Source organism: Myxine glutinosa, chromosome 2 (genome assembly GCF_964187855.1).
Source record: "Myxine glutinosa chromosome 2, kmMyxGlut1.1, whole genome shotgun sequence".
Taxonomy (NCBI): domain Eukaryota; kingdom Metazoa; phylum Chordata; class Myxini; order Myxiniformes; family Myxinidae; genus Myxine; species Myxine glutinosa.
The window spans coordinates 52,188,019-52,203,535 of record NC_136262.1 but is presented as its reverse complement, the minus strand read 5'-3'; the positions used below and the strand labels follow the sequence as shown (position 1 = coordinate 52,203,535).

The window sequence follows — 15,517 nt, the reverse complement described above, 5'->3', positions numbered from 1 at the left end:
CAAATTGCTTTGATCTTTGACTTGCCGTATTCTTGTGATTATCCTGACAAGTGCATGATGCAAAGTTTAGACTGTCACTTTTCAACCATTGTGGAGGATGGCAGTGTGCCTGCATTTTGACAGTTTAACAAGGAGGGGGTTATTGGAAGAACGTGTGCATGCTGGAGTAGATGGGGAGTGTCTGTCAGATGACTTAGAAAGCAGAGGGAGCAATATTGGAGAAGAGGCAAAAGGAGACAGAGAACACAGACTTGCCTGTGATGTGAAAGCAACAGACCTTGTGCTTTGTTCTCATTGCTAGATTACAATAATTTCAAGAGCTTTACATTCCACATAATCTAGGAGAGACGTACAGTCACGACCAAAAATATTGGCACCCTTGCACTTTTTTCAAATAACTGGGCTAACTGGGCAAATAACTGGGCTAACCCCCGCTCTAGCAGGGAAAATGGTCTTAAAATGCATGTTGTTGTTGCACTTTTTTCAAATAATGCACCATTTCTTCCAGGAAATAGTTGAAATTAAAAAATATTTTGGTATCGATAAATGTATTTCTTTTGATTGCAGTGGAACAAAACAAAAAAAAGATGAAAAATTACTCAATCTTAGCTTTTTCCACACAGAAATCCTAAAATGGGATCCTAAAATCCTAAAATCTAAAATCTAAAATAAATCTAAAATCTAAAATAAAAAATCTAAAATCCTAAAATCCTAAAATCCATCCACCGGGGGACGCGGTCTGTAGACTGGGGTATGTACAGATGTTTAGTAGAGTTGTGAATTTTGTGAGTTTGTTAAGTTTTGTAGTTAAGGTAGATTTTGGTGTGTTGTTTGTTTCCTCCCTCCGCAGGAACGACGAATTGAAATCATTGTACATATTTGCATGACTGTTAAGGGGATTAGATGTTAAGGAGTAGAGGTAGGAAGTCCGACTCACTTCCCACAGCCCTCCTGATTTATTTCATAGGTTAATTAAGTGTGAGACAGTAAGTGTTAAGACTGGAATGGTAGCGCCTGCAGTGAACCTTACAGGAGCTACTGTTCCGGGGGGGGGTGGGGGGGGGAGGGGGCTGTGTTATGTCGGTAGGGTAGTGATATGTAGAGCCAGATAGATCTGTGTAGGTAACGTGCTTCGTGTAGCGCGGTTTGGCAAGTTGGGAGGGGAAGGATTGGATGACATGCAACCTGAGGAGTTGGAGGATCTCATTTCCTCACATGGCGACAACCTCACTGAGGAGAAGTTGGAGGCCATTATAACGGTTTCCGAGGAGGATAAGGCAGGCAGTGATGAGGAAGAGGTGCCGAGGTCTAACCTCACAGTCCAGTTCCTGGGGGAGTTGCTGCTTGGTATGCAGGCACTTATCGACAAGTTGGAAGATGCTGACCCAGTCATGGAGAGGTACCTCAAGTTCAAGAGGGGCTTGTATGATTTGCTTCTCCCCTACAAAGAGCTGCATCAAAACTTGCAGCAATGTGTCAGGCAGCTCTCCATTACCCATTTCTTTCAACCTGCTCCCTCCACCTCAACACCACCATCACCCTCCTCACCTGCTGCCCACTCAGTGTCCTCACCAGCATCCTCGCCAACACCCTCAACTGCTGCCTCTCCTGCCTGTCCTGCCTCTCCCTCAGAGCACGACATTGCAGGACTATCATTTGGTTCATCCTCAGAGTTTGAGGAATTCATGGGATTTTAATTCATCACCATCATCATCATTATCATCATCTGAAAGTTGCGTGTGTTTGTAAAATAAAAATTTTAAACGGCACATGATGGTGTTGTGTTTTTTTTACTTTCATGGTACGGTATGGTTAAGCACTTTTAATAAACTGTAAGCGCATTCCTTCAATAAATTGGAAATGGTACTGTACCTGGTGTTGTTTTATTTATTTATTTGTAAGCATTTTTTGTGAAACTGTAATCATGTGCATTTGCGGTCGAAAACATTTTAAACTTTAAAAAAATCTCCTCTGTGAATCAGGAACTGCTGGGAACCTATAACGTATCCCCTTTTTCCCATTGAAACAATGCTGTGGCATACATTCGTGGGATTTTCATCGACCTTTGTGGATTTTCGTCGACCTTCGTGGATTTTCATCGACCTTCGTGCATTTTCGTCGACCTTCTTGGATTTTGTCTTGCCATTTCCGTGACTTTCATCGACCTTCGCGGATTATCGCCGATATTCGTGCGTTTGTCTCACCATTTCCGGGACTTTCATTGACCTTTGCAGATTATCGTCGACATTCTCTGGATTTGCATCAACATTCGCGGATTTGGCCTCGCTGTTCACGGTTTGTTCCTCACTATTCGCGGATTTTGGCGACTCGGGAACCCATACCCCCTTTTTGCATTGAAGCAATGCCCCACTATTCAGGTGTTTTGCTCTTTGCAGATTTTGCAGAGATGTGTCCCCCACGATTAGCGGGGTCTGACTGTATTAAAATATAACATTATAATATTATTATAATATTGAGGTATATACCATATTAAAAAGAACATTCAAAATACGTGATATTGGATTTTCAATTTTTTCTGTCACTAAAGATCCTTACAAACTGGGTTAATTCTGATTTCAAATTCGAAATCAGCACCCTCTAATTCATCTAAAACATGTACTTTAACCTCAGTAGCAAATTTGTTGTTGCTCAGTGTTATCATTGCGAGAGAGGATGTTCCACTGCACTCCAGTTTCCCATGGAGAATCACAGTAAATTAAAAAGAGTAAACTCTTTTATTTTTTGGGAAAATGTTGCTGATAAATTATAACTGCGTGGTTGATTTGATGGCAGTGGGGTGGAAAGTGTGGTCGAGTTGAGGGATAAGTCATTGAAGGAAAAATGGTTTTATCACATGATTCGTACATCACGTGATGATGATAACTCACTTTTCCAATCCCAATGTGATTTGGTAACATACTTTGAAAAGGTTATTTTAATTGTAAGTCAAGGGTCATGGAGGAACAAAGCAACATAGTACAATGGGTTTACAGATTGCAAGAAGATTAAAGGGGAACAGGCATAGAAAAACACAAATACACATTACAAATGGGTAGGTGAGTGGCAGGAATGAAAGAAGGATAAGAGCGAAGGAAGAAGGAGATCAACAAGATCCAAAGATATCGGTAATGGTATGGGAGAAAGTCTAAGGTGGTGATGGATTTCTGTCAGATGCCTGTTGTGACGGTCTTGAGGCAACATGTACAAAGTTGGTTACACAGATGAGAAAGTGTAGGGATGAAGGAATGGAGATGAGAATCCAGGCCATACTTGAGCATGAAAACCAGGTGTGGGTTTCTGTAAGAATGCATGTGATCGTGATCTTTGGTGATGGGGGAAGGGATTAGAGTGAGTGTGGAGCAAGGCTTGAGGTGAAGCAGGAGAAAAATATAACCCCATCATCCTGCCTGTGGAGGTGAGAAGCAGTCCCGCAGATTGATCTTATCAGCAAATCCCATTTATGTGAAAGGTATTGAAATTGATGTCTCCAGGTGAGCAAGATGTGAAAAAGCTGAACCAACCCAACGTGGGGATCCACATTCATTGCTAATTTTGTTGATGGTCTTGTCCACTTTGAAGTCTACCTGGATCAGAACGGAAATGGCTCTGCAAAGAACACCACCGGTGTCAGGTAGCGCATAAACGGTTGCAGACATGGTCAGGTAAAGACACGTGACAAACAATGAAAACAAATAGTTCCAGGGATTACATCTCTTCCCTGGATTGCTAGAGAAGTAAACTAGTGACTTCAACATCTGATTCTTATTGAAGGACAGATTGAGAGTTTATGACATTCCTGTGTTGAAAGACATGTTTCAGGTAGCTGACCAATCACATTTGTTTCACAGATCTGCAGGCAGTGATGTGGTGCCACCTTGCCATTCAGAGGTGTGGATCTAGTGTTGTGTGCAGGATGGAATCGGAAACAGAAAGGTCATTGATGTAGAACAAGAAAAAGGTTGTGAGCTCAGAAACCTTTGCATCAAGTTGCTGTTGATGAAGCCTTTGCATCAAGTTGCTTTTGATGAAACCTTTGCATCAAGTTGCTGTTGATGAAACCTTTGCATCAAGTTGCTGTTGATGAAGCCTTTGCGTCAAGTTGCTGTTGATGAAGCCTTTGCATCAAGTTGCTGTTGATGAAGCCTTTGCATCAAGTTGCTGTTGATGAAACCTTTGCATCAAGTTGCTGTTGATGAAACCTTTAAATCAAGTTGCGGTTGATGAAACCTTTGCATCAAGTTGCTGTTGATGAAGCCTTTGCATCAAGTTGCTGTTTATGAAGCCTTTGCATCAAGTTGCTGTTGATGAAAGCTTTGCATCAAGTTGCTGTTGATGAAGCCTTTGCATCAAGTTGCTGTTGATGAAGCCTTTGCATCAAGTTGCTGTTGATGAAGCCTTTGCATCAAGTTGCTATTGATGAAACCTTTGCATCAAGTTGCTGTTGATGAAGCCTTTGCATCAAGTTGCTGTTGATGAAGCCTTTGCATCAAGTTGCTGTTGATGAAACCTTTGCATCAAGCTGCTGTTGATGAAGCCTTTGCATCAAGTTGCAGTTGATGAAGCCTTTGCAACAAGCTGCTGTTGATGAAACCTTTGCATCAAGTTGCTGTTGATGAAGCCTTTGCATCAAGTTGCTGTTGATGAAGCCTTTGCATCAAGTTGCTGTTGATGAAGCCTTTGCGTCAAGTTGCTGTTGATGAAGCCTTTGCATCAAGTTGCTGTTGATGAAGCCTTTGCATCAAGTTGCTGTTGATGAAGCCTTTGCATCAAGTTGCTGTTGATGAAACCTTTGCATCAAGTTGCTGTTGATGAAACCTTTGCATCAAGTTGCTGTTGATAAAACCTTTGCATCAAGTTGCTGTTGATGAAGCCTTTGCATCAAGTTGCTGTTGATGAAGCCTTTGCATCAAGTTGCTGTTGATGAAACCTTTGCATCAAGCTGCTGTTGATGAAGCCTTTGCATCAAGTTGCAGTTGATGAAGCCTTTGCAACAAGCTGCTGTTGATGAAACCTTTGCATCAAGTTGCTGTTGATGAAGCCTTTGCATCAAGTTGCTGTTGATGAAGCCTTTGCATCAAGTTGCTGTTGATGAAGCCTTTGCATCAAGTTGCTGTTGATGAAGCCTTTGCATCAAGTTGCTGTTGATGAAACCTTTGCATCAAGTTGCTGTTGATGAAACCTTTGCATCAAGTTGCTGTTGATGAAACCTTTGCATCAAGTTGCTTTTGATGAAGCCTTTGCATCAAGTTGCTGTTGATGAAGCCTTTGCATCAAGTTGCTGTTGATGAAACCTTTGCATCAAGTTGCTGTTGATGAAACCTTTGCATCAAGTTGCTTTTGATGAAGCCTTTGCATCAAGTTGCTGTTGATGAAGCCTTTGCATCAAGTTGCTGTTGATGAAGCCTTTGCATCAAGTTGCTGTTGATGAAACCTTTGCATCAAGCTGCTGTTGATGAAGCCTTTGCATCAAGTTGCTGTTGATGAAACCTTTGCCATAAGTTGCTGTTGATGAAACCTTTACATCAAGTTGCTGTTGATGAAGCCTTTGCATCAAGTCACTGTTTATGAAGCCTTTGCATCAAGTTGCTGTTTATGAAGCCTTTGCATCAAGTCACTGTTGATGAAGCCTTTGCATCAAGTTGCCGTTTATGAAGCCTTTGCATCAAGTTGACCGTCCTGCACCCAGTCTACACACAACATTAGACACCAAATGAACAACAACCAAGATGCTTTGCAAGGCCGAACAGTAATGGGTGCTGCTCTTGTTCGTTTTATTCCAAATAATAACAAGTTACTGAAGAAGCCCCTTCCATGCTACACCCACTAAATCATTAATAGTTTCCCAGTAATCATTGAAGATCAAGTATCTTATTATGGAGTTTACTGACATGAAACCACCTGTAATTGGGAAGAATATCCTCCTCATAAGGTTTCACACCTATGGCTAACAACTGTGTGAGTCACGTGACCGGACCTTACCTTGACGACTGGACCTTACCTTGACGTTTGGTGGTGTCATGTCATTACATAACGGATTGGTTTACTTTATCATTTATATATTTTTTCTGTTCAGGCGTTGGAGACTACACCATCAATTTCACCTTCTGGTGAAAAGAATGCAAAATCACCTTCTGGTGAAAAGGATGCAAAATCACCTTCTCGTGAAAAGAAAACTCGGCAATCAGGTATTGTGCTTCGTTTGTGTTATCTTGTGGTGAACACTAATATGAGATTTCAAATTACCATCGAAAAGTTAACTCCTTGAATAAACTATTTTTTTCTCCTCTGTTTAGTTTTCTTGCAGTACGACACGTATGGACATTCAATGGGAGCAGAACAAGGCTTTTTGTCGAAGTTGAAATCGTATTTTCACAAGACAAATGTGGATTTGCATTTCGAGGCTTATACAGGAGGAACCCCCAATGCTGATAATACAGGAGGAACCCCCAATGCTGATAATACAGGAGGAACCCCCAATGCTGATAATACAGGAGGAACCCCCAATGCTGATAATACAGGAGGAACCCCCAATGCTGATAATACAGGAGGAACCCCCAATGCTGATAATACAGGAGGAACCCCCAATGCTGATAATACAGGAGGAACCCCCAATGCTGATAATACAGGAGGAACCCCCATTGCTGATAATACAGGAGGAACCCCCAATGCTGATAATACAGGAGGAACCCCCATTGCTGATAATACAGGAGGCACCCCCATTGCTGATAATACAAGAGGAACCCCCATTGCTGATAATAAACAGCTTCTCCTTTTCTGTGTTAACTCTACTCGTGTGGGAACTGATGCTCAAGCTGCGCTCCGACGCATTGGAGGTAACAAAGTAAACTTTCCGCCATTCCTCTTGCAAAACATCACGAGCTTTGCACAAATGTGTTCAAAATTTACACGAGCTCTTTCATTTTTGATCTTTTGTGTCTCTTTTGCTTCCAGACGAGCCTGTGATATTGATTGTGATGAATCACTTTCATAAGAAAACGAACTTGGCAAATCCTCACAGCGCCGCACACGTTGCACAAAGCAATGTCCGTGCAGTGGTGGATTGCTTCTTCTTCGAATCAGACGGCACGTACGACTGCAAGCAGAATGAGGATGCCGTGAAACAAGTTGCAAAAGAAATCATGTCAATGCCGAATACTCCTGGACATCATGACAACGTTGAAACAGTAAGATTTTCATCACTAAGTGAAATGGCATCAATCGTTTAGACTGTAATCAGCAGGATTCGGCTTGTAATTTGTTGTTGTGCAGATATATTATTGATTCAAGAATGTTGATCAACTTGAAAGATATTTATGTGCTGGAGAAAAAAATTGGTATTTATTAGTACAGGGTGATTTTTTTTTTTTTTCTTTGAGAACCATAAATAATCCACATACACTAGAAAGTATATCTGTTGGGAACCTAATATAAATGTGGCCTCATGTTACAGAAGGACGTAACATGATCCTGAGAGATTTGAGGTATCACGTGGTTACCACGTGACCCGGCAGTGCCGTTTAACGGTTTTCACTCCGTCATGCCATGGCGCTCACTGTGGACGAACACGTGTTTCTCATCGAACATTACATCAAGAATGTACCCTTTAGGGAATGTCAAATTACATTTAAAAGTCGCTTTGGTTGTTTTATAAAACCTTCAAAATCAGCGATATGGAAACTGGTGAAGCAATTCAGAGAAACAATCTGCGTGAAAGTTAAAAGGTTATTTCCCAAGAAATGCTCCACTTCGTGTCAGAGCGCATGCTGCGAATAATCAATTTGTGCCTCCAACATGGTGGTGGACACTCTCAACACTTCATTTCAGGTAATCAAGTGTGTGGATCATGTCAGGTCTTTCTGTAACATTAGCCTACATTTACGCAAAATATTAGGTTCCGAACAGATATAGTTTTTAGTGTATGGGAATCATTTATGGTTCACAAATGAAAAAAATCGCCCTGTACATATATGAGTTGTGAGAAGGAATTATTCAGCCACTTGTTCAAAGGTCCCAACTGTTTTGTTTAATTTGATGTTCAAAAGCACACCAAGCACCTGAGGACCTAATTTTTATGCCTAAATCGACAAAGTCGAAGAACTCTGTGTTTGCCTCAAAATATTGTGTCCCAAACCAGTCTCTGTGCCCACCGTACCCAGTCGTACCCAACTGCTCCTGGAATCTGTGTCCTTCTCTCCTGACAAGGTGGAGAAATCTCTGTCAATCCACGACTCTGATTCTGCAACTGGACCAGACGGCATCAGCTCACGGGTCCTAAAATCCTGCTATGCCGCTCTTTCACACCATCTCCCAGTTTCACAGTCACATGAGATGAGATGAGATGGGGAATAAAATATGGGAATAAATGTAGATGTTAATAAATGTTAATGGTGATGTCATAGGTGCCTCCATTATGACGTCATAATTCGACTAGTACAAAACTTCATCCGATCAAGATAATTTCTTGAGCATGGTCTAGGAATAAATTAGTTTAGAACAAGCGTTACGCCTAGGTCCCCCGTCGGGGAAGTGATGAGGTGAAGATGTAGAGGTGCAAATCACAGTCACATCTCCCAGAACTTTCAACCCAGTTCAACATGACACGACCCTTTTTGAAGCCTCCAGACACTAATCTTACATTGGATTCGCACATGTCCAGGATTAATTCTGAGCCAAGCTTATGGGCCAAAGTTACTCTCCAGTGGGGTGTGGGAGTAACAACAAAGAGACGAACCCAGAGATTACATGGCTGGAAGTGATTATGGAGATTTTTTAGAAAAGCAATGGAAGCTGGGTACATGACAGTTTTAATTGTTCATCATTTTATATACATTTGACCTCAACTATAACATTATCATTGTATAATGTGTGTGTCGGCAAACTCAAAACAGCTTCCCACAAAAATGATGGAAGGAAAAACAATTCTTGCAAAATATATAAATGGGAAATGTGATGATTGTTGAAGTGAAAACCCCCATTCCACAAGGTAATGCTCAATAGGCATGTTCAGATGTTTTGTTTTTGTTTCCCTGATCGAGTAGCTGTTGGTATATCTCCAGTATCAAGTCTAAAATAGTTTTTTTTTTCAGGCTCCAACATAAGAACGTTAGAAGTTTCGAATGCTGCATCGGCTTCTCCTGTCACGGATTATGTGAGATAACAGGAATTATGTGAGGGTGAAATTTATGAACTGACTTCAACAATGAATTATTATATAAGAACCAATCTAGCCTTAGACCTGGAACTTGTTTCCACAAGAACCTTTCTATCATCAAACCTGACTTTGCAGACTGGAACCAGGAATGTCTGTTTCGCATAACAATAATTCTGTACAATGCATGTCACAGTGTATGTCAAGGAACATTCAGTACCTGGTGCACAAGGATGTGACTCGTTATTCTTCTCCTCAACCCCAAAACAACCCTTCGTTCACGAATCACCTCCCGTAACTCTTAATCCCTCATCACCGATGTAATCACCTTTTGATCCTTCATTCCTGATCTGACTGAGCCCCTTCAAACTTTCAGCCAGCTCAACAACAGTTACAATTCCCCTTTCCACCATCATAACACTCTTCCACAGAGGAAGTGTTGATGTGGGAAACATCGGCTTTACTTCGCATCCATTCCAGGGCGATTACCACACCTTTATCAACACTTAGTCGATAAACCTACAATTGGAATTGTCCACCCACACTAACTCACACTGGCCTTGATAAAATCGAGTAATATTGCATTGTCTAAGTTTTATTAAGTGTTTTATTAAGTGTCGAAAAGATAACCTTCTCCAAACTTCCACCAATTAAGATTTTCATTCTTTCTCTCCAAATGAGTTGATAGTTGAATGACCAAAAAGGTTCCTCTTTCTCCTCCTCCTTCTCCTGAGTCCAGGTGACCCCATACCATTAAGCAACTGGGACAATTTGTGGTGGTTTATTTCGAAGGGACAATTCTCAAACTTATTTGTAACATTTTTGAACTTTATGCATTTGCAGAACTACTGAATCACTTGATTTATTTTTCACTAAATCTACAGGTCTGCATGTTTGAAAGATAGACTGCTTTTTGGTACTTGCTATTCACCATTACAAATGAATTCTTAAAGATAAACATTGCACCTTTCAGTTGAGTTTATGGGAAAGTTCGAGATTTTTATATTGGGATTTGGTATTTTCGCATAAATGGGGAATTTACGGTATTGTACTCTGCACGTGGGCAATAAAGGGACTGGCAGAGATACCTGCCCACTGACAATGTTGCATCTTCTTCTTCATAATTATACTGGAATTTGTTTGCTGCATTGCCTCTCCATTAAACAACATTGTGGTGAAGAGCTTCTCAACAAACTCAGTAATCTGCGGGATATTTTCCAGCATTGCTGTATTTTTCCAGTGGAGTGTTTCAATAACAATGCGGATCGGGAAACACATTTGTGACGGCCATTGGCGTTGTTGGCAAGAGGAAAATGAACTTGTTCCTCACGAGGATGGGACCAGAAACATGGACGTTATTTAATAAACCTTGTTTAGTATGAGACATGTTATCGGAAGATGTACGATCAGGGCCGGATTCACAATGGCTCCAATGTCATTTTGGCGCCAGGCCCATAATCAGAAGGGCCTTAATGACAAAGATAGATTTTTTTTTGTTTACACATTTCGATACGTTTAGATAAAGAATATGTGTGGAATTTAACGTCACTATTTAAAATATATACTATTTAAATGGGAAAACACTATCATTTCCTGACGTGTGACATCACAACAGTTAATGGCGTACATTCCAATTTTGAGTGCGTCTAATCAAAACGGGCATGACCATGAGGTTTTAATGGAACAATTAAAGGTAATTCTTGGGCGGTTAATACTGAAACAAGAGAAAAAGGAATGGATGACCAGGCTGGATGCGGGACTGGCGGAAACAAAGGAGGAGAAGGGCTAAGTGCGTGGGGCAGGCTGGCATGGAGGAAACTAGAATGGCACTCTGTGGACAGAATACCTGTGCCAGGCTGAACAGTTTGTTTTGTATCCCACTGATGGGCCGGATTCGGACCTGAACCAAAATCGAATCGGCTTGTTCTTATCACCTCACCAACTCATCCACCAAGTTTAGTCATAACTCGTCCATAATTTTTTAAAATATGTTAAATATAGCGCTTTGCGCCCGATCTCTCAATGGTCAGGAATCATTTGAAAATTAAATAATTATCGTATCCGAATCCATATTCAGATCTTCACCAAAATCGAATCGCTTAGTCCTTGTCACACACAATCTGTCCACCAAGTTTCGGTCGAATCCGTCCACAGCTTTGAGATATCCTGCTATTTATCGTTTTTAGCCCTATGTCCCAATGGTGAAGAATCATTTTTAAAATTATACTATCCGAATCCGGATCTTCATCAAAATCTAATCACTTCGTCCTTGTCACATACACTACCTCTCTGCCAAATTCCGTCCAAATCCATCCATAACCTTTTGAGATATCTTGTTCACAAACAAACAAAGGAACAGACAGGGGTGAAAACATATAACCTCCATCCACCTCCGGTGTTAAAAATGTATACGGGATGGACAGACGTAAAGGCAGACATAAAGGCTGTATGAGTAATAACATGTGGGCTGGACTGGCGGAGCCAAGGGATGGGCAGACATGACTTTATGGAAGATTTGACATGTGTATCGGTGAAGCATCGGGGATGTGGCATGCGTGCAGGACACACTGCACATGATAACGACCATTCAGGCCAGGGGTAAAGCAGAAGGGGTACCGGATAACCCACTATTAAGGTAAAAAAAACCATGGTATCTAGAGTAAAAATAAAAGCAAACCATAGCAGGAGACCGAGTTGACAGATGGATTGTTTATAGAGCCGGAACGCGAGAGTTTAGTATTTATAACGTAGCCCTAAAAGACTTATTCAAATGGGACAGGAAATTAAAAGGGGAATTAGATCAGGCTTTGGCAGAGGAGGTTGAGGTTCGTGATTCGAGCAGGACAACTTTTGTGATTCGTGAAGATTCAGAACTTTTGTGCTTGGCGCGCGTGAGATGACGGAGATGACACAAAATGGTGCGAGATTCGGAGGGATACAAGGCGATACAACAAACAGGATTATGGGATATATATATGGACATAATGACTTTAAAAGGCGAATAAAAAAGGCACCAAACCAACAATTATGTAAATTTCGCTGGTAAATTATGTAAATTATGTAATTTTGTAAATTATGTAAAACTGAATTACTAAAATTACTAAAATTAAATTTGTAAATTATGTAAACTGGCGGACTTCCTCTCTAGTCGTAGTCAACGTGTGGCCCTGAATGGGTTTCTCTCATCTCCTCTTCCTGTTCAGGCTGGAGTTCCCCAAGGCAGTGTTCTGGGCCCTGTGCTTTTTCTGGTCTTCATCAATGATCTCTCTGACTCTCTTGAAAATCCTCTCTATCTCTTTGCTGACGACTCTACTCTCTGTCGCTCCATTCCTCATCCCTCAGATCGGCAGTCTGCAGCCTCCTCACTCTCTGCAGACCTGGACAAAATCACAGACTGGGCAAACAAGTGGAACATGTCTTTCAATCCTGACAAATCTCACACTCTTACGATGTCTCTCCGAAAAGACCGACGGGGCAACCCTCCCATCCACTTTCTGAATAATCCTCTCCAAGAAGTTCTGTCACTCAAGATTTTGGGTCTCACTATCTGCCATGATCTTTCCTGGGAAAACCACATTTCAAATCTGACCTCCAAAGCCAGTCGCCGACTGGGCATCCTCCGTCGTGCGAAGTCTTTCCTTGGCACACCTGAGCTCTTCACCACTTACAAGGCTTTCATACGCAGCTCTATGGAATACTGCTCTCCCCTCTGGTCTGGTGCTCCCGCCTCACACCTAGCTCGTCTTCACGCTGTTGAAACCAAAGCGTTCAGAATCATTGGAATCTCCCGCGATGAAGCTAACTCCAAGGGCCTTTCACTCACTCACCGCAGGCAGGTTGGTGGTCTTTCCGTCTTCTACCGACTCCTCTCTGGCCTTGCCCCCCCAGCTCTCTCTGGGCTCTGTCCCCCAAATATTCCTACAGGTCGCACAAGATCTGCCTGCAACCATCTTATGGTTAAACTGCCAAAATCAAGACTTTCTGCTCACCTTCACTCCTTCATTCCTCTTTTCTCCCGCCTCTGGAACAAACTCCCTCACTCTCTTCAATCCCACTCCACCCTCCAGGTCTTTAAAACAGCTGTTCACCACCATCTCTTATCTTCCCCCATCCAAAACCTTGATCTTTTCTACCCCCGCTAATTTCACCCTAAATCCTACAATTTTTTGAAATACCAACTTCTGTCCTGGAAGTCCTTGGTCTCCTTGTGTTTTATACCTCTCCCCCTCCCCTTCCCACGCCTCCTCCCCCCAAGCCCTCTCCCTCCCACACTTCTCCCTGCTCTCAAATGTTGTGTTTGTGTGCTTCCCCTTCTCTCCCCATCTTGTCTTCCGCTCCCTCTTTTTATATATTTTGTTTGTCTGGTTGATTTGGTTGTGAAATAAATGTTAGCTCTTTCACGAGCCTCGATTCAGTATATACAAAAAAAACAAAAAACAACATTTCAACGAGACATGCAGTCATGGCCAAAAATATTGGCACCCTTGCACTTTTTTCAAATAACTCACAATCTTCTCGAAAAAACAAGTTGAAATTGACAAAAGTATTTGGTCTCCACAATTCTTTATTTCCCTGTTAATATTACAGAATCTTTGTTTTTGATTCAGAACTTAATATATCCTTTTAAATCAGAAAATAAAAAGAAATGCCATTCACAAAATTATTCACACCCTCGACTTAATATTTGGTATTCGACTTTGGACAAAATAACTGCAGCCAAGTGCTTTGTATAGCCATGAATGACCTTCCTACACCTCTCTACTGGCAGTTTGCCCACTCATCTTGTGCAAACTGCTCCAGTTCTCCCATATTTGAAGGATGCCTCCTCCCAACTACTGTTTTCAGATCTCCTCACAGGTGATCAATGGAATTTAGATCTGGACTCATTGCTGGCCACTTCAGAACAGTCCAGCGTTTTGTCTTGAACCATTCCTGGGTGCTTTTGAAGTGTTTGGGGTCATTGTCCTCCTGCAAAACCCATGACCTTCGACGGAGACCCAGCTTTCTGACACTAGGTTGAACATTGCACTCCAAAATGCCTTGGTAATCTCCTGATTTCATGATGCCATGCACACATTCAAGGCATCCAGTTCCAGAGGCACCACAGCAACGCCAAAACATCACTGAACCTCCTCCATGTTTGACTGTTGGGAAGGTGTTCTTTTCTTTGAAGGCTTCATTTTGTTTTCTATAAACATAGAGATGATGTGCTTTAGAAAAAAGCTCTAACTTGGTCTCATCTGTCTTCAGGGCATTCTCCCAGGATTTTGGCTTGTTCAGGTGTGTTTTGGAAAACTCCAGTCGGGCTTTCTTATGTCTCTCTCACAGCAGTGGGGTCCTCCTGCGTCTCCTACCATAGAACCCCCTTTCATTGAGTTGGCGACGGATGGTGTGAGTTGAAACTGTCGTACCTTGTGTCTGAACGTCAGCTTGAATCTGTTTGGCAGTTGATCGAGGTGCTTTCTCCACCATTCAAACAATCCTTTGCTGCAATCTTCGATCAAGTTTTCTCTTGCGGCCACGTCCTGGGTGGTTGGCTACAGTGCCATGGGCCTTAAACCTCCTGATAACATTGCGTACGGTGGACACAGGAACATCAATGTCTCTGGAGATGGACCTGTTGTCTTGAAATTGTCCATGCTTGGCTACAATCTTGTGTCTGACCTCCTCAGACAATTCTCTGGTTTTCTTTTTTTTTCTCCATGGTCATTGCGATACACACAGTGATACAAAACAGCAGAATGACTCCTTTCCTCCATTCAAACTGGTTGAATGAGTAATTTTTATATTTCAGGCTCCTGCAACTCACCACAGGTGTGTTCAATTCCGAAAGTAAAGGAGAATCACCTGCTTGAAATCTAATTATTTCTTACAACTTCAAGAAGGTGCCAATAATATTGTCCGGGCGATTTTAGTATTTCTGTGAGGAATAAGATTTAGTAATTTTTTAACATTTTCTGTTTTGTTCCACTGCAAACGAAAGAAATCCATATGTGGATACCAAAATATTTTTTAATTTCAACAATTTCCTGGAAGAAATGGTGCATTATTTGAAAAAAGTGCAAGGGTGCCAATATTTTTGGCCATGAGTGAATAACAGCAAAGATTGTCTCAAGAAAAAATTATCTATAACTGGAAATATCGATCTGTCTGTCTGTATCTGTATGTTACATATACACTCTTACACTTCTGGATGGATTTGGACCAAATTTGGCACATAGGTAAAATGTTGTACCTTCCTGGTTTATGCATGTTTCCGGCTCCTTCTGCCTCAAGGAAAATGATGGGGTATACTTTTTACGCTTTTGCTGTTGGTTTGAATAGTGCCACCTTTGGTGAAGTTGTGCTACAGGATGGATTGAATGTCCC

At 41.7% G+C, this 15,517-nt stretch overlaps 2 protein-coding genes across 3 annotated transcripts in view; both read left to right on the top strand.

Annotated features, from left to right (window-relative positions):
- The window catches only part of LOC144891033 (uncharacterized), a 38,035-nt gene extending 27,785 nt beyond the window's left edge, over positions 1-10,250 (top strand). The window contains exons 5-8 of the mRNA XM_078773281.1: positions 6,074-6,185; positions 6,294-6,833; positions 6,952-7,184; positions 9,087-10,250. Coding sequence (XP_078629407.1) covers positions 6,074-6,185; positions 6,294-6,833; positions 6,952-7,184; positions 9,087-9,098 — 897 coding nt within the window. The 3' untranslated portion in view covers positions 9,099-10,250. The remainder of the gene's footprint in view (positions 1-6,073; positions 6,186-6,293; positions 6,834-6,951; positions 7,185-9,086) is intronic.
- LOC137421804 (uncharacterized) overlaps positions 1-15,517 on the top strand; it is a 342,299-nt gene that overhangs the window by 225,701 nt on the left and 101,081 nt on the right. The window lies entirely within an intron of this gene.